At 40.3% G+C, this 27,181-nt stretch overlaps 1 protein-coding gene across 28 annotated transcripts; it reads left to right on the forward strand.

Moving 5' to 3' along the window:
- Positions 1 to 2,141: 2,141 nt before the first annotated feature.
- On the forward strand, positions 2,142 to 25,262 carry FBXO22 (F-box protein 22). Of its 28 annotated transcripts, none has more exons than XM_073996424.1 (9): positions 2,142 to 2,609; positions 2,688 to 2,826; positions 3,474 to 3,539; positions 11,167 to 11,254; positions 12,079 to 12,174; positions 15,506 to 15,670; positions 16,050 to 16,151; positions 22,005 to 22,170; positions 24,820 to 25,262. In XM_073996424.1, exons 4-9 carry the CDS (start codon positions 11,200 to 11,202, stop codon positions 25,235 to 25,237), a joined length of 1,002 nt encoding a protein of 333 aa, XP_073852525.1. In that variant the 5' UTR covers positions 2,142 to 2,609; positions 2,688 to 2,826; positions 3,474 to 3,539; positions 11,167 to 11,199; the 3' UTR covers positions 25,238 to 25,262. The 28 variants fall into 28 exon arrangements, 26 of the variants coding, with proteins under 26 accessions (XP_073852525.1, XP_073852530.1, XP_073852524.1 ...); XM_073996429.1 differs by lacking the exon at positions 16,050 to 16,151 and adding an exon at positions 2,912 to 2,983 and having other exon boundaries at positions 2,142 to 2,312; XM_073996423.1 differs by having other exon boundaries at positions 2,142 to 2,312; positions 3,474 to 3,553.
- Positions 25,263 to 27,181: the final 1,919 nt, after the last annotated feature.

Here is a 27,181-nt window from a genome sequence, read left to right on the forward strand (position 1 = left end):
CTATTTTCATAATACTAAAACATTTGCCATTTTCACTCATTCTTTCATGTGTACAATGGAGTTTTCCAGAGGCTACATGTGATTTTGCAACAGATCAAATTCAGAAGCAAATATGAGAATCTGTCTGTCTTCCATTAAGACAGAAATTAAATATTTGCAAAATGTAAAGTGATGCCGCCACTGGTAAACTGTCCTCTCCCTGTTTTATATCAGCCACAAAGAAAGAACGCCCACTTTGAAAGACAATGGGGTGTCGTTCAGTAGCCAGAGAATGGAGAAAGGGAGCTCATGCTCTCAAGGCACCTTCTCCCAGAGGGATAGGAGGCTGGGGAGTTTAAAGAGTTAGCTGAGGGGGCGGGGGAGGTATGAAGGGCATACACAGGCTGGAGTTCCAGACAAGCAGGCATAGTCCCTGAACGTGCTGCTTCATACATCCATGTTCATGAGATGCCAGTGAGCTTGCTTTTTAGGGAAGAGGATTTTAGCATTATGTTAATGATCTAAAGGTAACCGGAGGGTGCCTCTTTATCTTCCTCTGGTATTCCACAAGGGGTCAGGAAGCTCTGGTGACATCTGGGCCATCTGGATTCCTTAAGCAGCTGCGCCTATAAATAGACTAAGGAAAAAAATTGGCTGGGCTTGTTGGCTCATACCTGTAATCTCAACGCTTTAGGAGGCGGAGGCAGAGGCAGAGGGATGTCTTGAGGCCAGGAGTTTGAGACCAGCCTGGGCAACATAGACCCTGGGTCTACAAAAAAAAAAAAAAAAAAGAGTCACAGCTACTCAGGAGGCTTATACCAGTGACAATGTCATACTATCCACCAGTGTGGGAAGGAGGATTTGGGAAATAGTTGTTTTCCATAAAAATATTTCGTTAATGTATAATATCTGTTTTTTAAAAAGATGTTCTGATTTAATTTTTAATATGGTAAATATTGATAGTCATAACACACATAAACTATTGGTCGTGTCAATATTTTAGGGTGTAAAGGGTCCTGAGGCCATAATGAGAACTTCTGATTTAGACCAAGTTTCTGCCCAAGATCTGGCGATCAAATCAGGGCTCCCTTAGGAAGGAATTGGCGGGAGGAATGGACGAACCTGTGTCTGCTGTGCTTCCATTTTTTGGTGGTTCTCAGTTTGAGCATGCATCAGAATCGCCATAAAGTTTGTTAAAACGTAGATTGCTGGGCCTCATCCCCAGTGTCTGATTTAGGAGGTCTGGGGTAAGGACGGGAAATGTGCTAAAACTTAGTAGTTTCCAGGTGAATCTGATGTTCCTGGCGGGGAACTGGTGCACAACTTCGGGCGTGCTTCACAGCAGTAATCTCACTCAGCTACCTTAGAATGGCAGGTGCTATTTATGCCATTTTACTCATTCGAAACTTTAAACCTGAATATTACAACGAGTTAACTAAGTTTACCAAGGAATAAAGGCAGTGATTTTTCACACACTAGGACAATTTTTTAAAAGCAAACACTGTCCGTTCAAAAATTGAGCTTATGCTATTTAAACAGGCATTGGAACTATGAAGAGCAATAAGTACTACCTAGTCTCTGCAAGGAATTTGTGAAATTAGAGAACGATGTAAACTCAGAAATATGGCGGTGCCAGGGCAGTGAGAAGCACACAGGATTTTCACTGCAGGAGGCCTCCTGGAAAGTTGCCAGGCGCGGTGGCTCATGCCTGTAATTCCAGCACCTTTGGAGGCCCAGGCGGGAGTATCGCTTGAGCCCTGGAGTTTGAGACCAGCCTGGAGAGCATAGGGAAACCTGTCACTACAAAAAATACAAAAATTAGCTGGGCGTGGTGGCGGGAGCTTGTAGTTCAAGCTATGAGGGAGGCTGAGGCGGGAGGATCGCTTGAGCCTGGGAGGTAGAAGCTGCAGTGAGCAGAGGCCGCGCCACTCCACTCCTGCCTGCCCACAGCATTAGACCCAGTCTCAAAAATGGAAAAACAGTTCCGAGCGTATTATGGAACGGATGGCTTCAACCTCGGTGTGCGGACTGCAGGCCAGGATATTCACCGGCGTTGCCACGCCCACCGTCCCCGTCCGGCCGGAAGTGGCGCGGGCGCCTGCTCAGTGCGCGCCGGCCAGGCAACTCTGTGCTGGCGTAATCGGGTTCCTCCGGGCCGCCGTAGGACTGGTTCCGGCAGGCTAGTGAGGAATGGAGCTGGTGGGCAGCAGCGGCGAGCGCTGCGGCTCCTCCTCCGTAGACCCACGGAGCACCTTCGTGTTGAGTAACCTGGCGGAGGTGGTGGAGCGTGTGCTCACCTTCCTGCCCGCCAAGGCGTTGCTGCGGGTGGCCTGGTGAGAGGAGGCGGAGGCGGGAAGCTTGCCTTGTGACACGCCGTGGGCATGCCCCAGGCTGGCGGGGTGGGGAGAGACCGTGGGGACCCAGGGCTCTCCCCAGCTCCCTCCCCCTACCTGAGGTTACCCGCTACCCGCGAGGTATCTCCCAGCCGTGGTGCCCCGGGGGACTTCGCTGAGGGGCGAAGTTCCCCTTAAGGTTTTCTCCACTTCTGGCTCTCCTTCCGAACCAGCGCCCTGACTGACACCTACCTCCCCCGGGGACTTTGGATCCCGCAGGGATCTCCTGCTGCTCCAGTAGGTGGGGGTTTGTGAGCTGTGGGAGAGACGAAAATGAACGTCCGTTTGCAATGCTTTGTGCGTTTGCGTCCCCAGCGTGTGCCGCTTATGGAGGGAGTGTGTGCGCAGAGTGTTGCGGACCCATCGGAGCGTAACCTGGATCTCCGCAGGCCTGGCCGAGGCCGGCCACCTGGAGAGGCATTGCTTGGTTCGCGTAGTAGCAGAGGAGCTTGAGGCAAGTAGCAAGGGGTGTCATGCACAGTCATTTGCAGGTTGGTGGTTCAGTCTTTTGAGAACTATTTTTTTTTTTTTAATCCCAGTTTTGTTAATTCAAGGAACATCTTCTTGTGCCGGGAAAAGATTTTGTAAACATCAGTTTTAGTGACTACACGGTAAGGATGTGTCATGATTTATTTGACCGTTCATCAAATGTTGAGCCTTTTAAGTATGCACATTTTCACTATTAACAACAACGCTGTGCAGAACCTTCCCTTCACCTGCTTCCCTTGAAGCAAGTTTTTGTTGTCTTTTACCGGGAAGACAACTGGGTGTGTCTTGCTCAGTGTAGCACGCCTAGAAAGCCAAGAACCAAAACTTAAAGCCAAATATTTCAACTTTCGATCCTGTACTCTTTTGCTTCTCTGGCCCCCAACTTCAAAAGGGGAGCCAACACCTGGAGAGATGAAGACTCGGACTGTGGAGTTGGAGGGACTGCAGGGTGTACCATCTCTCTGGGGAGTGGAAGGGAGCCCTTTGACAGTGAAGTGCCAACCTGCTGCTCTGTCACTCTGTTTACTTTAGTACGGCTTACAGACATAACTACGGTGCAGCTGTCACAATCAGGAAATTATCACTGATACATTTCTACCATTTTGTCCTCAGACTCGGTTCAGATTTTGCCAGTTGTCCCAGTAAGGTTCTTCATGGCAAAAAGATCTGTTCCCAATTGTAAGTTGCTCTAAGTAAGTCATGTTTCTTTAATCTCCTTTGATCTGGAACAGTTTCACAAGCTTTGCTTGATTTTTCCAAATCTTGACACCTAGGAAAATTGCAGGCTATTTTGTAGAACATCCATCAATTGTGTCTTTGGCAGGAAATAATCACAGAAGTGATGCTGTGCTCTTTTCACGGCATCCTTAGGTGGCATGTGATTTCCATTGGTCTCGTTATTGGTGGTATTACCTTTGATTACTCAATTAAGGTGGTGCTTGCCAAGTGTCTTCACTAAAATCACTGTTCTGTAATGATTGAGTGTTTTGTGAAGAGATCATTTGAAACTATGTAAATATCGTGTTTCAGTGCGTTTATTTATTTGTATCTGTACACTCTCGGAGTCTTATTTAATTCAGTGGGCTATAATCTGTTACTGTATTTTGGTGCTCAAATTACGCCCCCCCCCCCCCCCGTTTGGCTAGTGGGAGCTCCTTCAGGCTGGCTTCAGTGTCTTTTTAGAGATGACTGCATTATCTTTGAGCACTTTTCTTTTTTCTGGCACAAGATGTTCTAAGCTTGTCTTGGGTTTTACCTGCTTTGGTCCTGGAATTGGTCATTAAGCCCTGGCTCCTTTTGATGGAGTGTGGTATTTAGAAATCAAGGTCTAGACTCTTTAAGTGTACTCCTTGCCATTGAGGGATTTGCTGCTCCAAAGCCCAGTCATTAGACAGAGCCAAGGAGTGTATGTATGTATATACATGCATGTGTATGTATATACATCAGCATACACATATACACACGTTTACAACTATATGTATGTGGAAACTCATGAGTTCACACAGGTGCATCCTTTTCTAATCAAGTGCAGGATGCTTTCTAGTTTTGTCTCTGCTCATATTTGTACCTCCCTTTTGGGCAAAGGGAAACTGGTTCTCATCATTCTTAATGTATTTAGATATTACCTCAATGCCCCATATGTAACCACTCTTCTGTTTCCCCCTTCCTTGGGTGGTCTTTCTCCTTACCTTGTCTGGGCTCTGGAACTCTCATCCCAGGGAGCTGGCCAGTATCCAAAGGCAGGCTTGTAGAAAACTTTTCTTCTCTGGTGCTTTGTCCCAACTCCTGCCATTTTTCCAGAAGTTTATCATTTGGAAAAATTCAAAATGCAAGCAGGCTTTTTTCCTCAGAAGTGTTCTCTGGAACATCGTTTATAATAAGGGATACTAAAAACCGAATATTAATTTAATAAATAAAGCTATTAAATTATGAACTGTAAGTGTATTAATGACAAGAGCAAATGTTGATTTTAAAAGTGAAAACATTATAAAATTATATATTTAGTATCATCTGAATTATTAAAGACCAAAAGGGAGAGTAGAAAAGAAAGCCAAAATAGCTTTTTTTTTCTATTTAATGTTTTTAAAAAGTTTTCTCTCTGTGGTCATCGTTTTCAAATTTTTACCACAACAGGCATTATTTTTCTATAGCTTTAAGAGTTTATACATTGTGGTGGCTGTTAATAGCCAGACAGACTAAGGTATGAATTGTAGCTTTGGCATATACCAGTGGTGTGACTTTGAAAAAGCTACTTAACTTCTCTGAGCCTCAGGTGCTATCTCCTTAAAATAAAAAGAAAAATAATAATTTTCCTGTGCCCTTATAGAGTTGTTGTAAGGATTAAATAATGAAAAGGTAATGCATATAACACATTACTTATAGTACCAGGAGCGTAAGTTCTCAATAGATGTCTGTTAAATATTCTTTTATTAGTATCATTATTAAAGTTCACATAGTTATAGTAATGCCCTTAGAGGAGTTCCTCCATTATAGTAAACTGCTGGTGAGACAAAAACATGAAAACTCTATCCAAATCATACGTGCTGTTTATTTGTGTTTTCCAAGTTATCTAGTGGACATGGGCACTTTTATAGCTATAAAGAAAGTTGATTTAACTTTTCTCTTAGAAATATTTTAAAGTCCGCCAGGCACGGCGGCTCATGCCTATAATCCCAGCACTTTGGAAAGCCGAGGCAGGCAAATCGCTTGAGGTCAGGAGTTAGAGAACAGCCTGGCCAACATGGTGAAACCCCTGTCTCCACTAAAAATATTAATATAAATATTTAAAAATATTAAATACTTAAAAATATCAAATATATAAATAAAAATATTAAAGTACAAAAATTGGCTGGGCGTGTTGGTGCAAACCTGTAATCGCAGCTACTCAGGTAGCTGAGGTACCAGAATCGCTTGAACTGGGGAGATGGAGTTTGCGTGAGCCCAGATTGCACCACTCCAGCCTGGGTGAGACTCTGTCTCAAAAAAAAAAGAAAAAAGAAAAATATTTTAAAGTCTGCCAAAAGCTTTATAAAACAACTTGCCATTTGTAACTTCTTTGAACAGTGGAATGTGGTGCTAGCTGTCTTAACTGTGCTCTGAGAACATTTCATGTTGAGACTTGTTATGTCACTTCTTCTAGTGTGAATTAGGACGGAAAATTCAGCAGTTGCTTTTCATTGGGTGCCAGGAGAGGGAGATTCATAAAATCTCAGGACCAGACTTTTAATCCTTGTTCAGGAGTAAGAAACCTGAGGCCTAAAAGCTTGATGAGGGTTATTCTGCTGGTTTGTGGCAGAGTTGCCACTAAGACCTAAATCTGTTTTTTGTTTTGTTTTGTTTTTGAGACAGAGTCTCGCCTGTTGTCCAGGCTGGAGTGCAGTGGCCTGATCTCGGCTCAGTGCAGCCTCCACCTTCTGAGTTCAAGTGATTGTCCTGCCTTAGCCTTCTGAGTAGCTGGGACTACAGGTGCACGCCACCGCACCCAGTTAATTTTTGTATTTTAGTAGAGATGGGGTTTCACCCTGTTGGCCAGACTGGTCTCACCCTGGCCTCAGGTGATCCACCCACCGTGGCCTCCCAAAGTGCTGAGATTACAGGCGTAAGCCACGGTGCCTGGCCCCTAAATCTCTTTGAGTTCTCTCTTCTTTACTCACTATACCAGGCATCACAGATTCAGATGACTTGAAGGCCAGGCAGTTGGGTGAAGAGGGTCAGGTAGCTCAACAGAGTGGTAGCACCATGGCAGACTGGAAAGGCTTGCCTCCATTTAGCCTTAGTTAAGAGGCACGTAGTCTAAGTGTTGCCAGAATGTCCAGTTTTTAAAAAGAATCTGGAAATCCACATTTTATCTAAAAATTCGGTGGAATTTTGAACATTGGCATTCAGTTTACATTTTCTGAAAATGCTGTGTGGAGCAAGGAAACTATATCTGTAGGTCTTGGGCAGCCATGGGCCCCACAGGCCATCATGCTATCTGTCTCTTTTATTAGTTTATCTATGTAGAATGTATTCTGAAACATCTTGGCATTCCCCCAAATTATAATGGACCAACTTTTTTTTTTTTCCCACTTAACCAATAGTGAGGCTTTGCTATATGCTAAGTACCTCATGGACCAACTTTTTTTTTTTTTTTTTTTCCATTTAACCAATAATGAGGCCTTGCTATATCCTAAGTACTTCATTTTATTCTGGTAGTAAAAAATATTTGAAAATAGCTAGCTTAGAAAAATATATTCATCATTTTCATTTAATTCAGCTGCTTTGCCACTTGTCTTTAATTGGAAAGTTTAGTTGAAAACAAGTGAGTCTGAATAAGCCCAGCTCATAGGGGAGATAGGGCACAAATAAGATTAACTAGGGGTAAGGGATGTTGCATCTGAGGTCCAGAGTACTGAGGGAGTTTAGGAAAAGGTTTTGGAGAGGAGGTGGCACTTAAAGTGTCTCTAGAGGGAAACAGTCTTAAGTTCTATAGGAACAGAGCAATAGAACACATGGGGAAGTGGGTGTGTCTGGATAATATTAATAGTAAGCTAAGGGGCCCTGAAGGATGCCTTGTTGTCAAGGCTGGAAATGGAGGCTTGGAGTATTTGATTTAATGAGCAGTGAAAAGAGGAGTGATTCCCCATTACTGAGATTTTTCTGATACTGTAATGCCTGTTCAGATAAAGCAAGTGTGTCTTTTGCTGGTACTTGATGTTTTTGTTCTAAGAGCTTCAGTTATTAAGAAAATGAACTTCTTGAGGGCTGGAATGAAGAAATAATAGGTGTTTAGTAAATGAACTGAAAATGAAAGAGCACGAGTGAAAAGTAAATGAGAAGTAGATTGACTCAGAATGCCAACATTGACCTGAAAGAAGGTAGGGCACCAGCAGTTTGGATGGGGTGATACTTTTTTTTTTTTAATTTAAGTTCTGGGATACATGTGCAGAACGTGCAGGTTTGTTACATAGGTATACGCGTGCCATGGTGGTTTGCTGCACCCATCAACCTGTCATCTACATTAGGTATTTCTCCTAATGCTATCCCTCCCATAACCCCCCACTCCCCGACAGGCCCTGGTGTGTGATGTTCCCCTCCCTGTGTCCACATGTTCTCATTGTTCAACTCCCACTTATGAATGAGAACATGCGGCATTTGGTTTTCTGTTCCTATGTTAGTTTGCTGAGAATGATGGTTTCCAGCTTCATTCATATCCCTGCAAAGGATGTGAACTCATCCGTTTTTATGGCTGCATAGTATTCCATGGTGCATATGTGCCACGTTTTCTTCATCCAGTCTATCATTGATGGGCATTTGGGTTGGTTTCAAGTCTTTGCTGTTGTGAACAGTGCTGCAGTAAACATGCATATGCACATGTCTTTATAGTAGAATGACTTATAATCCTTTGGGTATATACCCAGTAATGGGATTGCTGGGTCAAATGGTATTTCTCTTTCTAGATCCTTGAGGAATCATCACAGTGTCTTCCACAGTGGTTGAACTAATTTACACTGCCACCAGCTGTGTAAAAGTGTTCCTATTTCTCTACATCCTCTCCAGCATCTGTTGTTTCCTGACTTTTTAATGATCGCCACCCTAACTGGTGTGAGATGGTATCTCATTTTAGTTTTGATTTGCATTTCCCTAATGACCAGTGATGATGAGCCTTTTTTCATATGTTTGTTGGCCGCATAAATGTCTTCTTTTGAGAAGTGTGTGTTCATATACCTTGCCCACTTTTTGATGGTGTTGTTTTTTTCTTGTAAATTTGTTTAAGTTCCTTGTAGATTCTGGATATTAGCCCTTTGTCAGATGGATAGATTGCAAAAATTTTCTCCCATTCTGTAGGTTGCTTGTTCACTCTGATGATAGTTTCTTTGGCTGTGTAGAAGCTCTTTAGTTTAATTAGATCCCATTTCTCAAATTTGGCTTTTGTTGCCATTGCTTTTGGTGTTTTAGTCATGAAGTCTTTGCCCGTGCTTGTGTCCTGAATGGTATTGCCTAGATTTTCTTCTAGGGATTTTATGGTTTTAGGTCTTACACTTAAGTCTTTAATCCATCTTGAGTTAATTTTTGTATAAGGTGTAACGAAGGGGTCCAGTTTTAGTTTTCTGCATATGGCTAGCCAGTTTTCCCAACACCATTTATTAAATAGTTAATCCTTTTCCTGTTGCTTGTTTTTGTCAGGTTTGTCAGATATCAGATGGTTGTAAATGTGTGGTGTTATTTCTGAGGCCTCTATTCTGTTCCATTGGTCTGTATATCTGTTTTGGTACCAGTACCATGCTGTTTTGGTTACTGTAGTCTTATAGTATAGTTTGAAGTCAGGTAGTATGATGCCTTCAGCCTTGTTCTTTTTGGTTAGGATTGTCCTGGCTATACGGGCTCTTTATTGATTCCATATGAAATTTAAAGTAGTTTTTTCTAATTCTGTGAAGAAAGTCAATGGTAGCTTGATGGGGATAGCATTGAATCTCTAAATTATTTTGGGCAGTATGGCCATTTTCATAATATTGATTCTTTCTATCCACGAGCATGGGGTGTTTTTCCATTTGTTTGTGTCTTCTCTTACTTCCTTGAGCAGTGGTTTGTAGTTCTCCTTGAAGAGGTCCTTCACATTCCTTGTAAGTTGTATTCCTAGGTATTTTATTCTCTTTGTAGCAGTTGTGAATGTGAGTTCACTCATGATTTGGCTGTCTGTTATTTGTGTGTAGGAATGCTTGTGATTTTTGCACATTGATTTTGTATCCTGAGACTTTGCTGAAGTTGCTTATCAGCTTAAGGAGATTTTGGACTGAGATGACTGGGTTTTCTAAATATACAGTCATGTCATATGCAAACAGAGACAATTTGACTTCCTCTCTTCCTATATGAATACCCTTTATTTCTTTCTCTTGCTTGATTGCCCTGGCCAGAACTTCCAATACTCTGTTGAATACGAGTGGTGAGAGAGGGCATCCTCGTCTTCTGCGGGTTTTCAAAGAGAATGCTTCCAGCTTTTGACCATCCGGTATGATATTGCCTGTGGGTTTGTCATAAATAGCTCTTACTATTTTGAGATACGTTCCATCAATACCTAGTTTATTGAGAGTTTTTAGCATGAAGTGGTGTTGAATTTTATCAGAGGCCTTTTGTGCATCTGTTGAGATAATCATGGTTTTTGTCATCGGTTCTGTTTGTGTTATGGATTACGTGTATTGATTTGCATATGTTGAACCAGCCTTGCATCCCAGGGATGAAGCTGACTTGATCGTGGTGGATAAGCTTTTTGATGTGCTGCTTGATTCGGTTTGCCAGTATTTTACGGAGGATTTTCACATCGATATTCATCAGGGATATTGGCCTGAAATTTTCTTTTTTTGTTGTGTTTCTGCCAGGTTTTGGTATCAGGATGATGCTGGCCTCAAAAAATGAGTTAGGGAGGCGTCCCTCTTTTTCCATTGTTTGGAATAGTTTCAGAAGGAATGGTATCAGTTCCTCTTCGTACCTTTGATAGAATTTGGCTGTGAATTCGTCTGGTCCTGGGCTTTTTTTGCTTGGTAGGCTATTACTGCCTTAATTTCAGAACTTGTTATTGGTCTATTCAGAGATTCGACTTCTTCCTGATTTAGTCTTGGGAGAGGGTATGTGTCCAGGAATTTATCCATTTCTTCTAGATTTTCTAGTTTACTTGCATATAGGTGTTTATAGTATTCTCTGATGACAGTTTGTATTTCTGTGGGATCAGTGGTGATATCCCCTTTATCATTTTTTATTGTGTGTATTTGATTCTTCTCTCTTTATTAGTCTGGCTAGCGGTCTGTCTATTTTGTTAGTCTTTTCAGGAAACCAGCTCCTGGATTCATTGAGTTTTTGAAGGATTTTTCATGTTTCTGTCTCCTTCAGTTCTGCTCTGATCTTAGTTGTTTCTTGCCTTCTGCTAGCTTTTGAATTTGTTTGCTCTTGCTTCTTTAGTTCTTTTAATTATGATGTTAGGTTGTTGATTTTAGATCTTTCCCGCTTTCTCCTGTGGGCATTTAGTGCTATAAATTTCCCTCTAAACACTGCTTTAGCTGTGTCCCAGAGATTATGGTACATTGTGTCTTTGTTCTCATTGGTTTCAAAGAACATCTTTATCTCTGCCTTCATTTTGTTATTTGGCCAGTAGTCATTCAGGAGCAGGTTGTTCAGTTTCCATGTAATTGTGCGGTTTTGAGTGAGTTTTTTAATCCTGAGTTCTAATTTCATTGCACTGTGGACTGGGTGATACTTTAAGGGACTATGCAGAAGCACTCATGGATTCATGGGATCCAATTCCAATTTTTTTTTTTTTTTTTTTTTTTTGCAGAATGTTCGCATCTTACCACATACAGTTCTTTACATGGCTGATTCAGAAACTTTCATTAGTCTGGAAGAGTGTCGTGGCCATAAGAGAGGTAACTATCAAAAGAAAAGCTTTTGTTTCTGTTTTTTTTCATCATGTGCCTTCTGTTTGGAGTTCAATATTGTACTTGTCCTGAGACTTAATCGACTTTCTGAGGCTGTGGGACTGCCACCTGTAGTATGCATGAATGTATCTATCTTTGAACCTTGAGGAACCCTTTCTGCTTCAGATTGATTTCTAAACCTTGTAGTGTAATTGAAACAAATTCATTAGAAAGGTGTTTTTCTCAATTTGAGATGCTTTAATTCTCCAGGCACTTTTTATTATTAAAACAGGTTGTATGACTTTGGCTATTCAGGCCTTTTACTATATTGGAACATGAGGTCCCATTTACCAAAGTTATGTAGAGAAATGGTGCATTTTTGGCTGGCTGAGGGAAAAGGCAGAATAGGTATTCAAGATGGGCATACATAGGCCCCAAATTAGACTTAGATAATGGATTCTTATTGTCTAATTTGAATCCAGTTAACTGTTGATGCAAATAGTAGTTATACTGCAATATCAGCTGAACAGAAAGGTACAGTAGCAAGTCTAAAATTCAGCTGTTACTGCTAAATTTGACATCACTGGGGCAAAAGCATTATATGAACAGAGAGGAAAGGCAGACTAGTGGTGCAAAAGATCAGATTTAGAATTTAAAAGCCAGGACCAAAACAGGTAAAGTGTTTGTTTTAATCAATGCTTTTAGACCTTTATTTAGAGCATTCTCGTGTCAGGTGACCTAAATATTTCCAGTATTTGCTTTTTTACTTTTTCATTGTCAGATTTGACTTTAAATGGATGATATTTAATCATTTTGCTACTGTATTTTTACAGCAAGGAAAAGAACTAGTATGGAAACAGCACTTGCCCTTGAGAAGCTATTCCCCAAACAATGCCAGGTCCTTGGGATTGTGACCCCAGGAATTGTAGGTGAGAAAAATTAGCAACTTGATGATTTCCTCCTTGCATTAATGTGGGGTCCTTTGGATTGGTGAATTATTTTTAGCTTGGAACCACATTTCTGTTTCTGGACATCTAAAATACAATAAAGTCAGTCATATTTACCATGGCTTTATATTTGCCTTATATTAATGTTTATTAAGTTATTGTGGTATTTCTCATCTCAAGGCTACCTGTATAATGCATATCCAGTAGTCATTCATAAGAGGGGAAAGATCTCATTCTGCTTCCCTCCAAATTAGGAAGTATTTGTGGGCATTTTCAGAGTTTTGTCAGTTCAAGCAGTATTGTTTCTGGTGGGTAGGGGTGAGATGGGACTGGGATTAGGAGCAAAGATGGGCCTTGTTAGGAAATTTCTGTTTCTCTGCTTTGGTACCACTCTTTGACATTTATAGCCTGAGGCTGTGCCCCTTTCCGTGCTTGATTGCTGCTGGTGAATTTTTGCTGATTTTTATTATTTTTATTATTTTTTATTCTTTTCTGTAGTTAATTGGGGGAGGAGAGATTCTTTTGAGGCAGTAATGGTGCAGTGGTTAGATACCTGGATTGGAATGCCAGCTGTACTGCTTAGTATCGTATGACTTTGAGCAAGTTACCTAACTTCACGGGGCTTCACTATCCTCATCAAGGAAGTGGGGATGATGACAATAGTACCTTCCTTGGAGGGTTGTGAGAATTAAATGAGTTGACACTTGTAAAGCATAGAGATAACACAGAAAGCAGTAAGTAAATGTTAGCTGTCATGTATTTATTGTTATTTTTTTTTTTAGATGGAGTTTTACTCTTGTCGCCCAGTCTGGAGTGCAATGGCGTAATCTCCACTCACTGCAACCTCTACCCCTTAGATTCAAGCAATTCTCCTGCCGCAGCCTCCCAAGTAGCTGGGATCACAGGCGCCCACCACCACCACGCCTGGCTATTTTTTGTATTTTTAGTAGAAACCGGGTTTCACCATGTTGGCCAGGCTAGTCTCAAACTCTTAACCTCAGGTGATCCACCACCTCAGCCTCCCAAAGTGCTGGGATTACAGGTGTGAGCCACCACACCTGGCCACTGTTACGGTTTTTAGTTCTAACTCAGTAGTACTGTACTGAGAATTGTCATTTTTAATCTTCACTGAAAGAGTTTTGATCTGAATTTGAGTCTTGTACCGTGAGGTAAGAAGAATTTCATGTGTTTACAAATGAATATTATTTGTTCAGTTGCTCTAGCTTTGGTTTCTAAAGGGCTTAACATTTTTTTTAAAAAAGAACTTATTTCTTTTTGGCTGGGCATGGTAGCTCATTCCTGTAATCCCAGCACTTTAGGAGGCCGAGGCAGGCGGATCACTTGAAGTCAGGAGTTGGAGACCAGCCTGGCCAACATGGCAAAACCCCATCTCTACTAAAAAATGTAAAAATTGACCAGGCACGGTGGCTCACATCTGTAGTCACAGCACTTTGGGAGGCCAAGTTGGGTGGATCATGAGATCAGGAGTTCAAGACCAGCCTGGCCAACATGGTGAAACCCCATCTCTACTAAAAATACAAAAATTAGCCGGGCATGGTGGCAGGCACCTGTAATCCCAGCTGCTCAGGAAGCTGAAGCGGGAGAATTGCTTGAGCCCAGGAGGCAGAGGTTGCAGTGAGCCAAGATCATGCCATTGCAGTCCAGCCTGGGTGATAGAGCAAGACTCTGTCTCAAAAAAAAAAAAGAAGGTAAATTAGCTGGGCATGGTTGGCTCACGCCTGTAATTCCAGCTACTTGGGAGGCTGAGGCAGGAGAATTGTTGGAAACCGAGAGGCAGAGTTTGCACCACTTCACTCCAGCCTGGGTGACAGAGTGAGACTCTGTCTCCAAAAAAAAAAAAAAGTTGTTTTTTTTATGCTAATAATATTTATTTTTAGAAGAAGAAAAATTAGAAGATTCAGGTAAGCAAAAGCAAAACAATTAAGCACCTTTAAGCACCACAGAGTTAACCACTCTTATGATGTTAACCTTTATTTATATATGTATGTAAATATAAAAAACCAGAATAAAATTTTCTGTAGACTTGTAACCTACTGTGTTAATCTGCTAGGGCTACCATAACAAAATACCACAGACTGGGTGACTTAAACAACGGAAGCTTATTTTCTCACAGTTTGGGAGGCTAGATGTCCAAGATCGGGGATGGCCTTTCTGAAGCTTGCTTACAGCTGCTTTCTCACTGTGTTCTCATGTGGCCTTTTCTTTGTACATAAGCATGCCTGGTGTCTCTTCCTCTTTTGGATTAGGGCCCTACCCTTATGACCTCATTTAATTTTTTTTTTTTTTTTGAGACGGAGTCTCGCTCTGTGGCCCAGGCTGGAGTGCAGTGGCCGGATCTCAGCTCACTGCAAGCTCCGCCTCCTGGGTTTACGCCATTCTCCTGCCTCAGCCTCCTGAGTAGCTGGGACTACAGGTGCCCGCCACCTCGCCCGGCTAGTTTTTTGTATTTTTTAGTAGAGATGGGGTTTCACCGTGTTAGCCAGGATGGTCTCGATCTCCTGACCTCGTGATCCGCCCGTCTCGGCCTCCCAAAGTGCTGGGATTACAGGCTTGAGCCACCGCGCCTGGCCTACCTCATTTAATCTTAACTATCTCTTTAAAGGCCTTATCTCCAAATATAGTCACATGGGGGGTTAGGGCTTCAACATGAATTTGGGGTAGGCAGTAGGGAGGGGGATGACACAGTTCAATCTGTAATATCTACCTGTAAAATTCAGAGTATATTACAAACATATTTCTATGTCTATAAATATACATTTGTCATCATTTTAATGGCTATATTCTATGATACCAGTGTAACTTTTAATCTCAGTACCAGTGTGGGACATTCAGGTTTTTTCTGTTTATTTCCTATTTGAAATTATGTGATAAAATACTTGGGTATATATATACTTTATATAATTGTCAAATATTTTTAGGGTAAACTTTTAAAAATTGGAATTGCTGTGAAAGTGTATTTACTACTTCCCCAACTTTTTATTTTGAAAAGTATAGAAAAGTTGAAAGAATAATAGAATAGCATGATAAATACCCATATACCCTTTATCTAGTTTAGCAGTTGAAAAAATTTTGCAATATTTGTGTTTTCTCACTTTGCTTATACAAAATTTCTTTCTGAACCATTTGAAAGTTAAATTGCAAACATCATGACACTACACCCTAAAACTGTCAAAGCTGAAAAACTTTTACTCAGATAGTGGCTTGTTAGCTTGATGATTATCTTAGTGACCTAGACTGTGGTTATCTAGTTTTTACTGAATGTATTGATGAAACTGTTTAACTTTTTCTCTAGTGACTCCAATGGGATCAGGTAGCAATCGACCTCAGGAAATAGAAATTGGAGAATCTGGTTTTGCTTTATTATTCCCTCAAATTGAAGGAATAAAAATACAACCCTTTCATTTTATTAAGGATCCAAAGAATTTAACATTAGAAAGACATCAGCTCACTGAAGTAGGTAAGTTACTTTTATTTATCATTAACTGCTCATTTTATTGATTAATTTTGATTTCTTTGTAATTCTGGCTGGTTGGTGGATATTAGGTTCCTTTGGGAGAATCTGAATTAAGTACAACTGTTACTGGAGCTGTGGCTAATTCAAACAGATGATTCACAGAGGCCAGTATGATACACGTTTGGTAGAATTGATTTACTTTTTAAATTATTTTATTTGCATTAAAGCCCAAGAGACCCAGAGATGAAACCTTTTTCATAAATACTCTGTTGATGATAAACTTGTTTGTATTTAATTCTGAATTTTAAGGAATTCTTGCTCTAATAGTTTATTTCATTTTGCTCTATTTGTATTTTGTTAACCTATTTTTTTTTTATTCTAGTAACAAGCGTTTTAGAAGTTTTTAGAAGATGCAGGTTAGTTCTTTGTGAACTAATTAGAAAGATGGGAACAACTAAAGTGACCCTGATGAGTGTTAGGAAAGGTATGAGTTAAGGCAAGTCTATCAAGCAAGGGGTATGCTGGGAAACATCCCACAGGTAGTGTGGATGGAGCCCTGAAGTGAATTTGAAGAGGTAAAGGGTTGGCTTAATGTCTAAGCTTAGATGGGAAAGCTTAACTTAATATAATCAACAACTAACAAGTTACTCAAGGAAAGCAGCATTAAAGCCTTTTATCTATATCTGCAAATGAATTGATTGAATTCACTTAATTCATTAAAATAGCTGTTGGCATAAAAGCTATTCAGTGGTAACACCTCATTTTTGCATAGATCAGCCAGCCTGTAGAGATAAACCTCTGTTATTTGAAATGGGACTTAAACCAGGAGGAGTAAAAAATTGTGTAGCACCAAAGGTAAAATTTGTTTTACTGATGAGGAAAAAAGGGGGTATACACATTGAGACTAGTTTTTACAACTATCCCTGACAATGTGAAAAAACAAAACAAAACTTGCAAATCGGTGAATGGGAGGGGAAGCACAGAACAAGAGGCATTAGTAGCAAAGACTAGCAGCTGGGAGCCTCTTAATAATGTGGAAGAGGGTGGTCAGGTCAAGGTAGGTGATGGAAAGTCTCAACAGCCAGCTCTGGTGTGACACAGGGTAGTGTAGCTATGAAGAATGCTGACTTAGAAATGAAATCAGTATGTTGAAGAGAGATCTGCACTCCCATGTTTATTGCAGCACTGTTCACAGTAGCTGGGATATGGAATTAACCTAAGTGTCCATTAGCTGATGAGTAGATAAAGAAAATGTGGTATATATACATAATGAAATGCTCTTCAGCCATAAAGAAGGACATCCTGTCATTTGCATCAGCATGGATGAACCTGGAGGATGTTAAGTGAAATAAAGCCAGGCCCAGAAACTCCAGTAGTACATGATCTCACTCATGTGTGGAATCTGAAAATGTTGCTCTCATAGAAATATAGAGTTGAATGGCAGTCACCAGGGTCTGGGGTGGTTGGGAGGGGGTTTGGGGAGATGATGGTCAAAGGATACAAAATTCATTTTGGAGGAATAAGTTCTAGAGGTCTGCTGGACAACATGGAGACTATAGTCAGTGACCATATATTCTTTTTTTTTGGAGACAGAGTCTTACTTTGTTGCCCAGGCTGGAGTGCAATGGCATGATCTCAGCTCACTGCAACCTCTACTTCCTGGGTTCAAGTGATTCTTATGCCTCAGACTCCCGAGTAGCTGGGACTACATGCTGTGTGCACCACCATGCCCAGCTAATTTTTTTTTTTTTTTTTTGTCTTTTTAGTAGAAACGGGGTTTTACCATGTTAGCCAGGGTGGTCTCAAACTCGTGGCCTCAAATGATCCACCTGCCTCAGCCTCCCAAAGTTCTGGGATTACAGGTGTGAGCCACCATGCCTGGCCCATATACTATATTCTTGAAGAATGCTAAGAGAGTGACTGTTAAGTGTTCTTACTACAAAAATGGTAACTATGTGAGGTAATGCATATGTTAATTAGATTTAACCCTTCCACAATGTATATACACTTCAAAACATGTTATACATTGATAAATACATACAATTTTATCTGTCAGTTAAAAAATAAATGGAAGGTAGTCAACCTTAAAAGATTGCAGGCTTATAGCTACTCTAGTTCTGCTACTTTCTGGCTCTCCAGTTAGGGCAAGTTTTAAAATTTTTCTAAGCCTCCATTTTCCTCATCTATAAAGTGGAAATAACTAACATTGAATTCACAGAATTGTGAAGATTAAATGAAATGACTTCCATAAAACGCTTAGCAACAGTAGATTGTAGCTAGATGCTAGTGTTGGCTTCTACCCTAGGCAGGCTTTACTGTGTGTCACACAGGCCCTTCATCTGTGGTGTGGCCTTGTAGTTTGTGGGGGGAATAGTAAGGTTTTAAGTGTCCTTAGCTCATTCAGAAGCCGCGTGCCAGAGGAGCATACATGTATCTTGGCCTGAAGTGACAATTAACGATGGCCAGTGTTTGTGGAGGTACTATATGCCAGGTACTGTGCTGCGCAGCACTTCTAATCTTCACCACAGCTTTGCCAGATAGAATTCTTAATGGAATATTTTCGATGAGGAAACTGAACTTTAATGGCAGTAGAGAGTTAAGGCTTTTAGGGTATATAAATAGCAGAGTTAGCAGAAATGTTAAAGCTATTCTAAATTAAGGATGCCAAACTTCCTTTGGTAAAAGGTCAGATAGTGCCTTTAAAACTGACCCATTGTTAAGTGTAAAGGCAAAATGAATTTGAGGAGCAAATGTGGCTATGTGCTGAGCTTATGTGATTTTGTAATATAATGAGACTTGGAGCTAACCAAGTTCAGCAAACGAAGTCTTTTTCAGAGTTGGTCAGGTGGTTAGCAAATAGTAGGTCTGAAACTCAAAGGAATGGCTGTGGCCAGACATGTTGGTTTGAGAGCCATTTGCGTGTTGCCTGGCAGTCTGTAAAAGCATCAAGTGCCATTTTGAAGGCCTTGGAGTAAGCCAGTCCAGGGCAACTTAGCCCAGATTCTGGAAGGATTTATGGCAGCAAATTTAGTACAAGGAAGGAAGAAGATGAAGAATATGTTGATGTTGACAAGATGACTATCTATATTCAATTGGCTCATAATGTAGAACTCCTACATTGATTTTATTCAGGCTGGGTATGGTGGCTCATGCCTGTAATTTCAGTACTTTGGAAAGCTGAGGTGGGAGGATCGCTTGAGCCCAGGAGTTTGAGACCAGCCTGGACGATATAGTGAGATCTCACCTCTAGAAAAAAACTAAAAAACTAGCCAAGCATGGTGGCACGCACCTGTAGTCCCAGCTACTTAGGAGGCTGAGGTGGGAGGATTGCTTGAGCCCAAGAGGCGGAGGTTGCCATGAGCTGAAGTCACGCCACTCTACTGCAGCCTGGGTGACAGAGTGAGACCCTGTCTCAAAAATAAATAAATAAATAAATAAATAAAAATTTATTCACCATGTTAAAGCTGTCGTAACTGGATGCAGATTCTGTCTCAGTGACATTCGGGAAAAGGCATGAAGGATACATATACAGTCATGTGTTGCTTAATGATGGGGATGAGTTCTGAGAAATGCATCTTTAGGCAATGTTGTTGTGCGAATGTCATAGTACTTACACAGACCTAGATGTTACAGCCTACTATACATGTAGGCTATACAGTGTAGCCTATTACCCCTAGACTACAAACATGGACAGCATGTTACTGAATACTCTAGGCAGTTGTAACACAATGGTAAGTATTGGTGCATCTGAACATATCTAAACATTAAAAAGGTACAGTAAAACATGGTATGAAAGACAGTATACCGCTATAGGGCACTTAACATGATTGGGATTTGCAAGACTAGAAGGTGGCTTGGGGTGAGTCAGTGAGTGGTGAGTGAATGTGAAGGCCTAGCCCTGTATACTACTATATAGTTTATAAACACTGTACGCTTAGGCTACATTAAATTAATTAAAACATTTTTGTTCAGCCGGGCACAGTGGCTCATGCCTATAATCCCAGTCATTTGGGAGGTCTGAGGTAGGTGGATCCCTTGAGGTCAGGAATGTGAGACCAGCCTGGTCAACATGGTGAAACCCCATCTCTACTAGAAATACAAAAATTAGCCGAGCATAGTGGTATGCGCCTGTAGTCCCAGCTACTTAGTAGGCTAAGGCAGGAGAATCGCTTGAACCTGGGAGGCAGAGATTGTAATAAGCCAAGATCACGCCACTGCACTCCAGCCTGGGCGACAGCGAGACTCTTTCTCAATAAAATAAAATAAAATAAAATAGTTCTTTAATAATAAATTAGCTAGACAAAAAAAAATTCCATTTATATCCTTATTCTGTAAGCTGTTTTCCACCTTTAATTTTTTTTTTTTTTTTTTTTACTTTTTAAGCTTTTCGTTAAAAACTAAAACACAGACACACACATTGGCCTAGGCCTATACAGATCACTGATCATTAGAGAAATGCAAATCAAAACCACAATGAGATTCCATCCCACACTAGGCAGAATGGCTATTAAAAAGTCAAAAAATAACAGATGCTGGTGAGTTTGTGGAAAAAAAGGAACACTTATACACTGTCGGTGGGAGTGTAAATTAGTTCAGCCATTGTGGAAGACAGTGTGGTGATTCCTCAAAGACCTAAAGACAGAAATACCGTTTGACCCAGCAATCCTATTACTGGGTATATATTCAAAGGAATATAAATTATTCTATTATAAAGACACATGCACATGTATGTTCATTGCAGCACTATTCACAATAGCAAAGACATGGAATCAACCTGAATGCCCATCAGTGATAAACTGGATAAAGACAATGTGGTACATATACACCATGGACTACTATACAGCCATAAAAAAGAATGAGATCATGTCCTTTGCAGGGACATGGATGGAGCTGGAGGCCATTATCATTAGCAAACTAACACAGAAACAGAAAACCAAATATTGCACGTTCTCATTTATAAGTGGGAGCTAAATGATGAGAACACATGGACACAAAGAGGGGCACAACAGACACTGGGGCCTACCAGAGGGTGGAGGGTGGGAGGAAGGAGAGGATCAGGAAAAATAACTGATGGAGAATGGGCTTATTACTGAGGTGATGAAATAATCTGCACAACAAACCCCCATGACACACGTTTGCCTATGTAACAAACCTGCACATGTATCCCTGAACTTAAAAAAAAAAAAAAATTCAAATTGATAGTCTATAAACAAGCTGCCCAGAGGCTCCAGTGAAACCTGGGAGCTGTGGGCAGAGGGAGTAGGCTGTCTCTGTTACACTCTGCCGCCTCCTAGTGGTAGCAGCTTTTAGTTCCTGTGTCACAGAATTTAACATTTTCCTGCTTTGGAAGGAACTTTCAAACACTAATTCGCCTTTACTCTCACCTGCTTCCCTGGAGGAGGTGAATAAAGCCTGTATTTCAGTGATGTAGTAGTTTCCTAGGCTGCTGTAACAAAGTACCCCACATTTGGTGGCATAGAATGAGAAGTTTATTCTGCACAGTTCAGGAGGCCAGAAGTCTGAAACTGAGATGGCAGTAGGGGTAGTGCTACCTCGGGAGGCTCTAGGGGAGAGTCTTTTTCTCTTCCTGCCGCTCCGGTTTCTGCTTCTGTGGTCACCCTGCCTTTTCTTCTTTGTCTCTCCTTTTGTATATCTTTTATTATGAGGACACTGTCATTGGATTTAGAGTCCACCTGGATAAGCCAGATGATTTAATCTCAAGATCCTTACTGACTGACATATCGAGAACCCATCTCTACCAAAAAAAAAAAAAAAAAATTAAATTTAAAATAGATCCTTTTTCCAAATAAGCTCACATGCATAGGTTCCGGAGATTGGATGTGGATATACCTTTTGCGTGGGCAGGGGGCACTGTTCACCACACTATAGGTGGTTAGCGCCTTTTCTCTCCTTTAAAAAATAAAACGTCTGTAAATTTTCACTGCTGCTAGCGCAGCTCTGTGTAAACCAGTGTTCTCTTTTGTTCCCTACCGGGAGCCAGCTTGCACCTTGGTCCACCAAGGATTGCTGCTCAGTACATAGCTGCTTCATTATTTGTGTTCATTGTATTATTTATTAATACAAATAGTCATTTGGTTTTTTAATAGAAAAAAATTATAAAGAGTTTGCATAATGTTTGTAAGAAATGAAAAACGTGATACAGAGATAGAAGAGGATATAAAATAAGATTAAAAAAATGGAAAATTTCATAGCTTAAGCCACTAAATTGCCCTTAAGGAGGAATGCAAGTTATTAACAGTAACATTTCATTTTGCAACATGTATAAAATAATTTGTTTTAAGGCTGTCTTTAACTCTTGCTCTTCATTTCTCTGCAGGTCTTTTAGATAACCCTGAACTTCGTGTGGTCCTTGTCTTTGGTTATAATTGCTGTAAGGTGGGAGCCAGTAATTATCTGCAGCAAGTAGTCAGCACTTTCAGTGATATGAATATCATCTTGGCTGGAGGCCAGGTGGACAACCTGTCATCACTGACTTCTGAAAAGTATGTCTTGTGTGTGTCTGATTTCCTCTGTGAATGAGGGGAAATGGTCCCAGGTTTTGTCACTTTGGGGTTAACAATTTAAAAACCACGTTTAAAGAATTGCTAAGATAATAGTTCATTCCATTTTGTAGTAGACATTGGCTAAGGGGCTTACTCAACATAATTCTGCTTACAGTTGAATAATTACATTTTTATATATATTGTCCTTTAAGAACTTCTTAGTTGGACTCACATTCTCCTTAAAATTTATTTTGACATTGCCTGTTGATCTTTCCTTTGACAAATGTGGTACTCTCTGTGACCTCAATGTGTCACCTCCTCTCTAGTTTCCTCTTTTAAAGGAAACACATGGTTCAAGTGTATCTTTATGCAAAACTTCTCAGAGCTTCTAATATGCCCAGTGCATTGGAAATCTGGAAGGGGAATAGTATTACCTGTGACAGTTCCCAAATCTGTCACAAAAAAAGTCACAAAACCTTTTTTTCCACAGAGCATCTTGCAAGTCCTACTGGTTTTTGGAAATTCTGTATTAGATCTTTTGAAAGGCTTTTTCAAGCTCAAAAATTATGGATCTTTGATTTTTGTTACTAAGGCTTTTGCTTTCAAAGATAATAATATTTGCTCTTCTGTCTTGGAAGCCATTACTTCCTTTCCATCTTGAATGAAAGTACATATCATTTTGAGTTTGAAACCATTAGGTGGACATAAATGTCATTTGTTTCCAGCAGGCAAATGAGACCCTACCCCACCCTCAATGCTTGTAAACACTAGTATTTGTTTCCCACTCTGTTTAATATTTGCATCCTAGAGTGGTGACTTGGGGACAGACTTGGAGATCAGTATCTGTAAGAATTATGTAAGTCATCCTAGTTATACTCTCTCTTCTGGTAGTCTCTGTGAGCTAGATCTGGGAAAATAGCTAAAGTTGAGGTCCCTGGACTGCCAGGAAGGAGGAAAAGAGGAAAGCCAAGTACGTTGAATCCCAGGCAGTAGAATATCAAACACTGGATTTTGTGCATACATACACCGAATTCTTGGTGACTATCTAAGTTATTTCCCCTCTTGCCTAATTTTTCCTGTATCTTTGCTGTTAACTGTTAAATTGTATACCGATAGGGCAATGGTGATTCAACATACAGTTTACCTTTGAAATGCAGGTATCTCACTCGGACTTAAAACATCTGAGGCGCTAGCTTGTTAGTACAGCAATTTGTATATCATCTACTTTTTATACCTAGTATGAGAAACACCCTCCACCCCAATCATTACTTTTCATATGACCCATTAATTTTAATGTGGTCTTCATACTCTGTCAGTGATTAAGAGAAACCGTTGAGTAAATGAGTGCTCCATTTTAATAAAGTCCAGATAACCCAACTGATCCACAACCCAAAAGGAAGGTGAATAATTCTTTGAGGCAAGATTGACAATATGTATTAACAATTCTGTACCAAAGAGGAAATGTGATAAAGTTTTAAAAGCAGCAGAGTACTTCAGAAGATAGATTTTGCCCCTCACAAACTCGTTTTACTACTAGCTAGCCTTATTACCTTAGTCACTTAACCTTTTTGCATCTTAGTTTCTCAGTAATCCAGTGAATCTTGCCCATTTTATAGATTCAGATGTTGGAAGCATGATAGAAATGTAACATACTTGTTTCTCCCCTAGTGGATGTTCACTATATTATATGCTTTATAACTTTTATCAATGTTGTATTTTCTTTTGTAAGGATATTTCATTTTTTAAAAAAACCAGGCAAATACAAAAACAAAACATGAGTTTTTACCATCAAATTAAGCTGAATTCTAGACTCAAAGCAATAAACAAGACAAAAAAATAACATATTTTCTAGTGGACTAGACATAAAGCTAAAACTTCTAGAGTTAATAGGTTTTTAAAATTATCCCCTAAGACTGGGTACAGTGACTCATGCCTGTAATCCCAGAACTTTGGGAGGCTGAGGCAGGAGGATTGCTTGAGTTCAGGAGTTTGAGACCAGCCTGCGCAACATAGTGAGACCCTATCTCCACAAAATGTTTACAGATTAGCCAGGTGTGGTGGCATGTGTCTGTAGCCCCAGCTACTTGAGAGACTCAGGCAGGAGGATTGCTTTATCCCAGGAGTTTGAGGCTGCAGTGAGCTATGACTATGCCACTGCACTTCAGCCTCGCTAACAGAGAACCCGATCTCCAAAAAAATAAAATCACCCTCCATTATTATATTTTTAATATATGTCTTTCAGAATTTGACAGCTGAAGTGGGGGGAAAGATGTTAACAATGTAAATAATAGCAGAAGGCTTCGTTTAATGGATATCTTTGTGTATATTAATAAAATTATAACATTCCTTTTAAGGAAGTCAGAAAGGTAAGGAAACTGTCCCTTCTAATAACCAAATATGGGTTTCAGAAATTGTTATGGATGTGCATTGCCCCTTTGTATTTGTGACTGAAAAAAATGGTGGCTTCTCTTGATCTATTTTAATAGTTTGATTTTTGACCATATTTTACTCATCTGTGAGGGTGAGCCTCAGATTAACCATAGGCTGCTAAAGGCAGCAGCCTCCCATCAGTGAATCAGGAGGATTTTGCTTCTGTACTTAAAAATTTTAATGTTTCATGAGATATTGCCACTTTTCTAAATTTTCCAGGAACCCTCTGGATATTGATGCCGCAGGTGTGGTTGGACTGTCATTTAGTGGACACCGAATCCAGAGTGCCACTGTGCTCCTCAACGAGGACGTCAGTGATGAGAAGACTGCGGAGGCTGCAATGCAGCGCCTCAAAGCGGCCAACATTCCAGAGCAGAACACCATTGGCTTCATGTTTGCATGCGTTGGCAGGGGCTTTCAGTATTACAGAGCCAAGGGGAATGTTGAGGCTGATGCGTTCAGGAAGTTTTTTCCTAGTGTTCCCCTATTCGGCTTCTTTGGAAATGGAGAAATTGGGTGTGATCGGATAGTCACTGGGAACTTCATATTGAGGAAATGTAATGAGGTAAAAGATGATGATCTGTTTCATAGCTATACAACAATAATGGCACTCATACATCTGGGGTCATCTAAATAATAATTAAAGTGGCTTTCATAATATATAACTTTCTGGTTCTGCCTTTTTCAGAAAATGGAAACTTGGGCTATGTGTATTTCAAACAAAAATAACTTTAGATATATCTTTTTTGTAGCTTTGATTGATGCTCTAAGATGACGAGGGTAGTTTTTAATATATTAGATGAAGGACAACTTTGAACATAACACAGACTAGGAGTTGAGAGCTTTTGCATCAGGCACAAGCAAACTGATTATAGTTGTGTTGCACCAGATCGTGTAGCTGCTGTATGACGTGACCTTAGTCTTCCCGCATAGGAAGAGCAAAAGGGGATTCATCAGTAGGACAGAGATTTAAGACATTCCCTGACTACCCCTGGCATTGTTAGCTGATGTCTTTTAGCAGAATCATGAAGACCTTTTTTCTACCCCCCCCTTTTTTTTTTTTTTTTGAGACGGTGTCTTGCTCTGTCGCCCGGGGCTGGAGTGCAGTGGCCGGATCTCAGCTCACTGCAAGCTCCGCCTCCCAGGTTTACGCCATTCTCCTGCCTCAGCCTCCCGAGTAGCTGGGACTACAGGCGCCCGCCACCTCGCCCGGCTAGTTTTTTGTATTTTTAGTAGAGATGGGGTTTCACCGTGTTAGCCAGGATAGTCTCGATCTCTTGACCTTGTGATCCACCCGTCTCGGCCTCCCAAAGTGCTGGGATTACAGGCTTGAGCCACCGCTCCCGGCCTTTCTCCCTTTTAATAAGGAGAAAAATATACTGATGGTTTGAGAAATTTTTCTCTGCCTTTCAGTTTTATGAATTTTTTCAGAAGTAACAATATTATTACTGACTTTTTACTTATTTGATAAAAATTAAAGAACTATTTTTGTTTTGGTCAGATAAATTGACAAGACTAATCAGTGTTTTATCATAAGTAAAACATTTTTCTTTTTTCCTTAAAAATTTTTTTTTTCACCTAGGTCTATATAGCTAACTGGTAGACCAGAGTATTACATCATCTTATTTTGGTTTTATACCAATAAAACATAGCTTGGAACTCATTCAGGTAATGTTTTGCATTTCATTGCTTTTGGATGAACAAAGGAAGGAAACTAATCCTTCATAAACAAAAACCCAGAATAGTTGGTATTTGTCAGCTAGTCATTCCTGTCATATTCCCAGTAGAATGATTTTCAAGTTTGAATTTCTATACAAATATCTAAATAAGAGATGTGCAGACAGCACCAATTTTCCCTCAATATCCATTCTTTCCTTTTTGCATAATGATAGAACCTTTGATTTTTCAATTGGGTATGCCTCCTAGAATAAAGACTACATTTCCCAGTCTCCTGTGCAGGTATGACTGTGTTCTGGACAATGGAATGTGAGGGGCAATGATTTGTGTCATTAAAATGGCATGACCATTTATTTGCCCCTTTCTCCATCTTGTTGCTTGGAATGTGGATCTGGTAGTCAGCCATCTTGGACCCTGAAGAGGAGGCAACACACCATTGTGGAAGAAGGTAACAGAAGGATCCTGGTTGCTGTACAACCTCATTGAAGAAACGCCATTAAGTGGCGTGGACTATCCACCTCCAGACTGTTTTACAAGAGAGAAATTAGCATATTCCACCTAATACAATATGATGTAACTAATGTTACTTTTGTTCTAACAGGACAGTAGAACACTTGCAAGGTAAGTAAAGTCAAATGTATTAGCATTATTCCTCCTTTTCCTTTTTTATCACTTTTATCCCTTTTTTTAAAACTGAAAATATTTATCTTGCTATTTTTATATATATGATAAAAATACTTAGAAGATTCCTTTAATTTATGGTTATTCTAAATCCTAGTTCCTGAGGAAAGAAAAATTTGTCAAAACTTTTCATCTGTGAATATTTGTATTTAGCTCATGCTATTTAGCTATTATCAAAATACCTCAAAATTTTAGTCTTTGAATGTGCTCATATAGCACATAA

Source organism: Macaca fascicularis, chromosome 7, assembly GCF_037993035.2.
Source record: "Macaca fascicularis isolate 582-1 chromosome 7, T2T-MFA8v1.1".
NCBI lineage: Eukaryota > Metazoa > Chordata > Mammalia > Primates > Cercopithecidae > Macaca > Macaca fascicularis.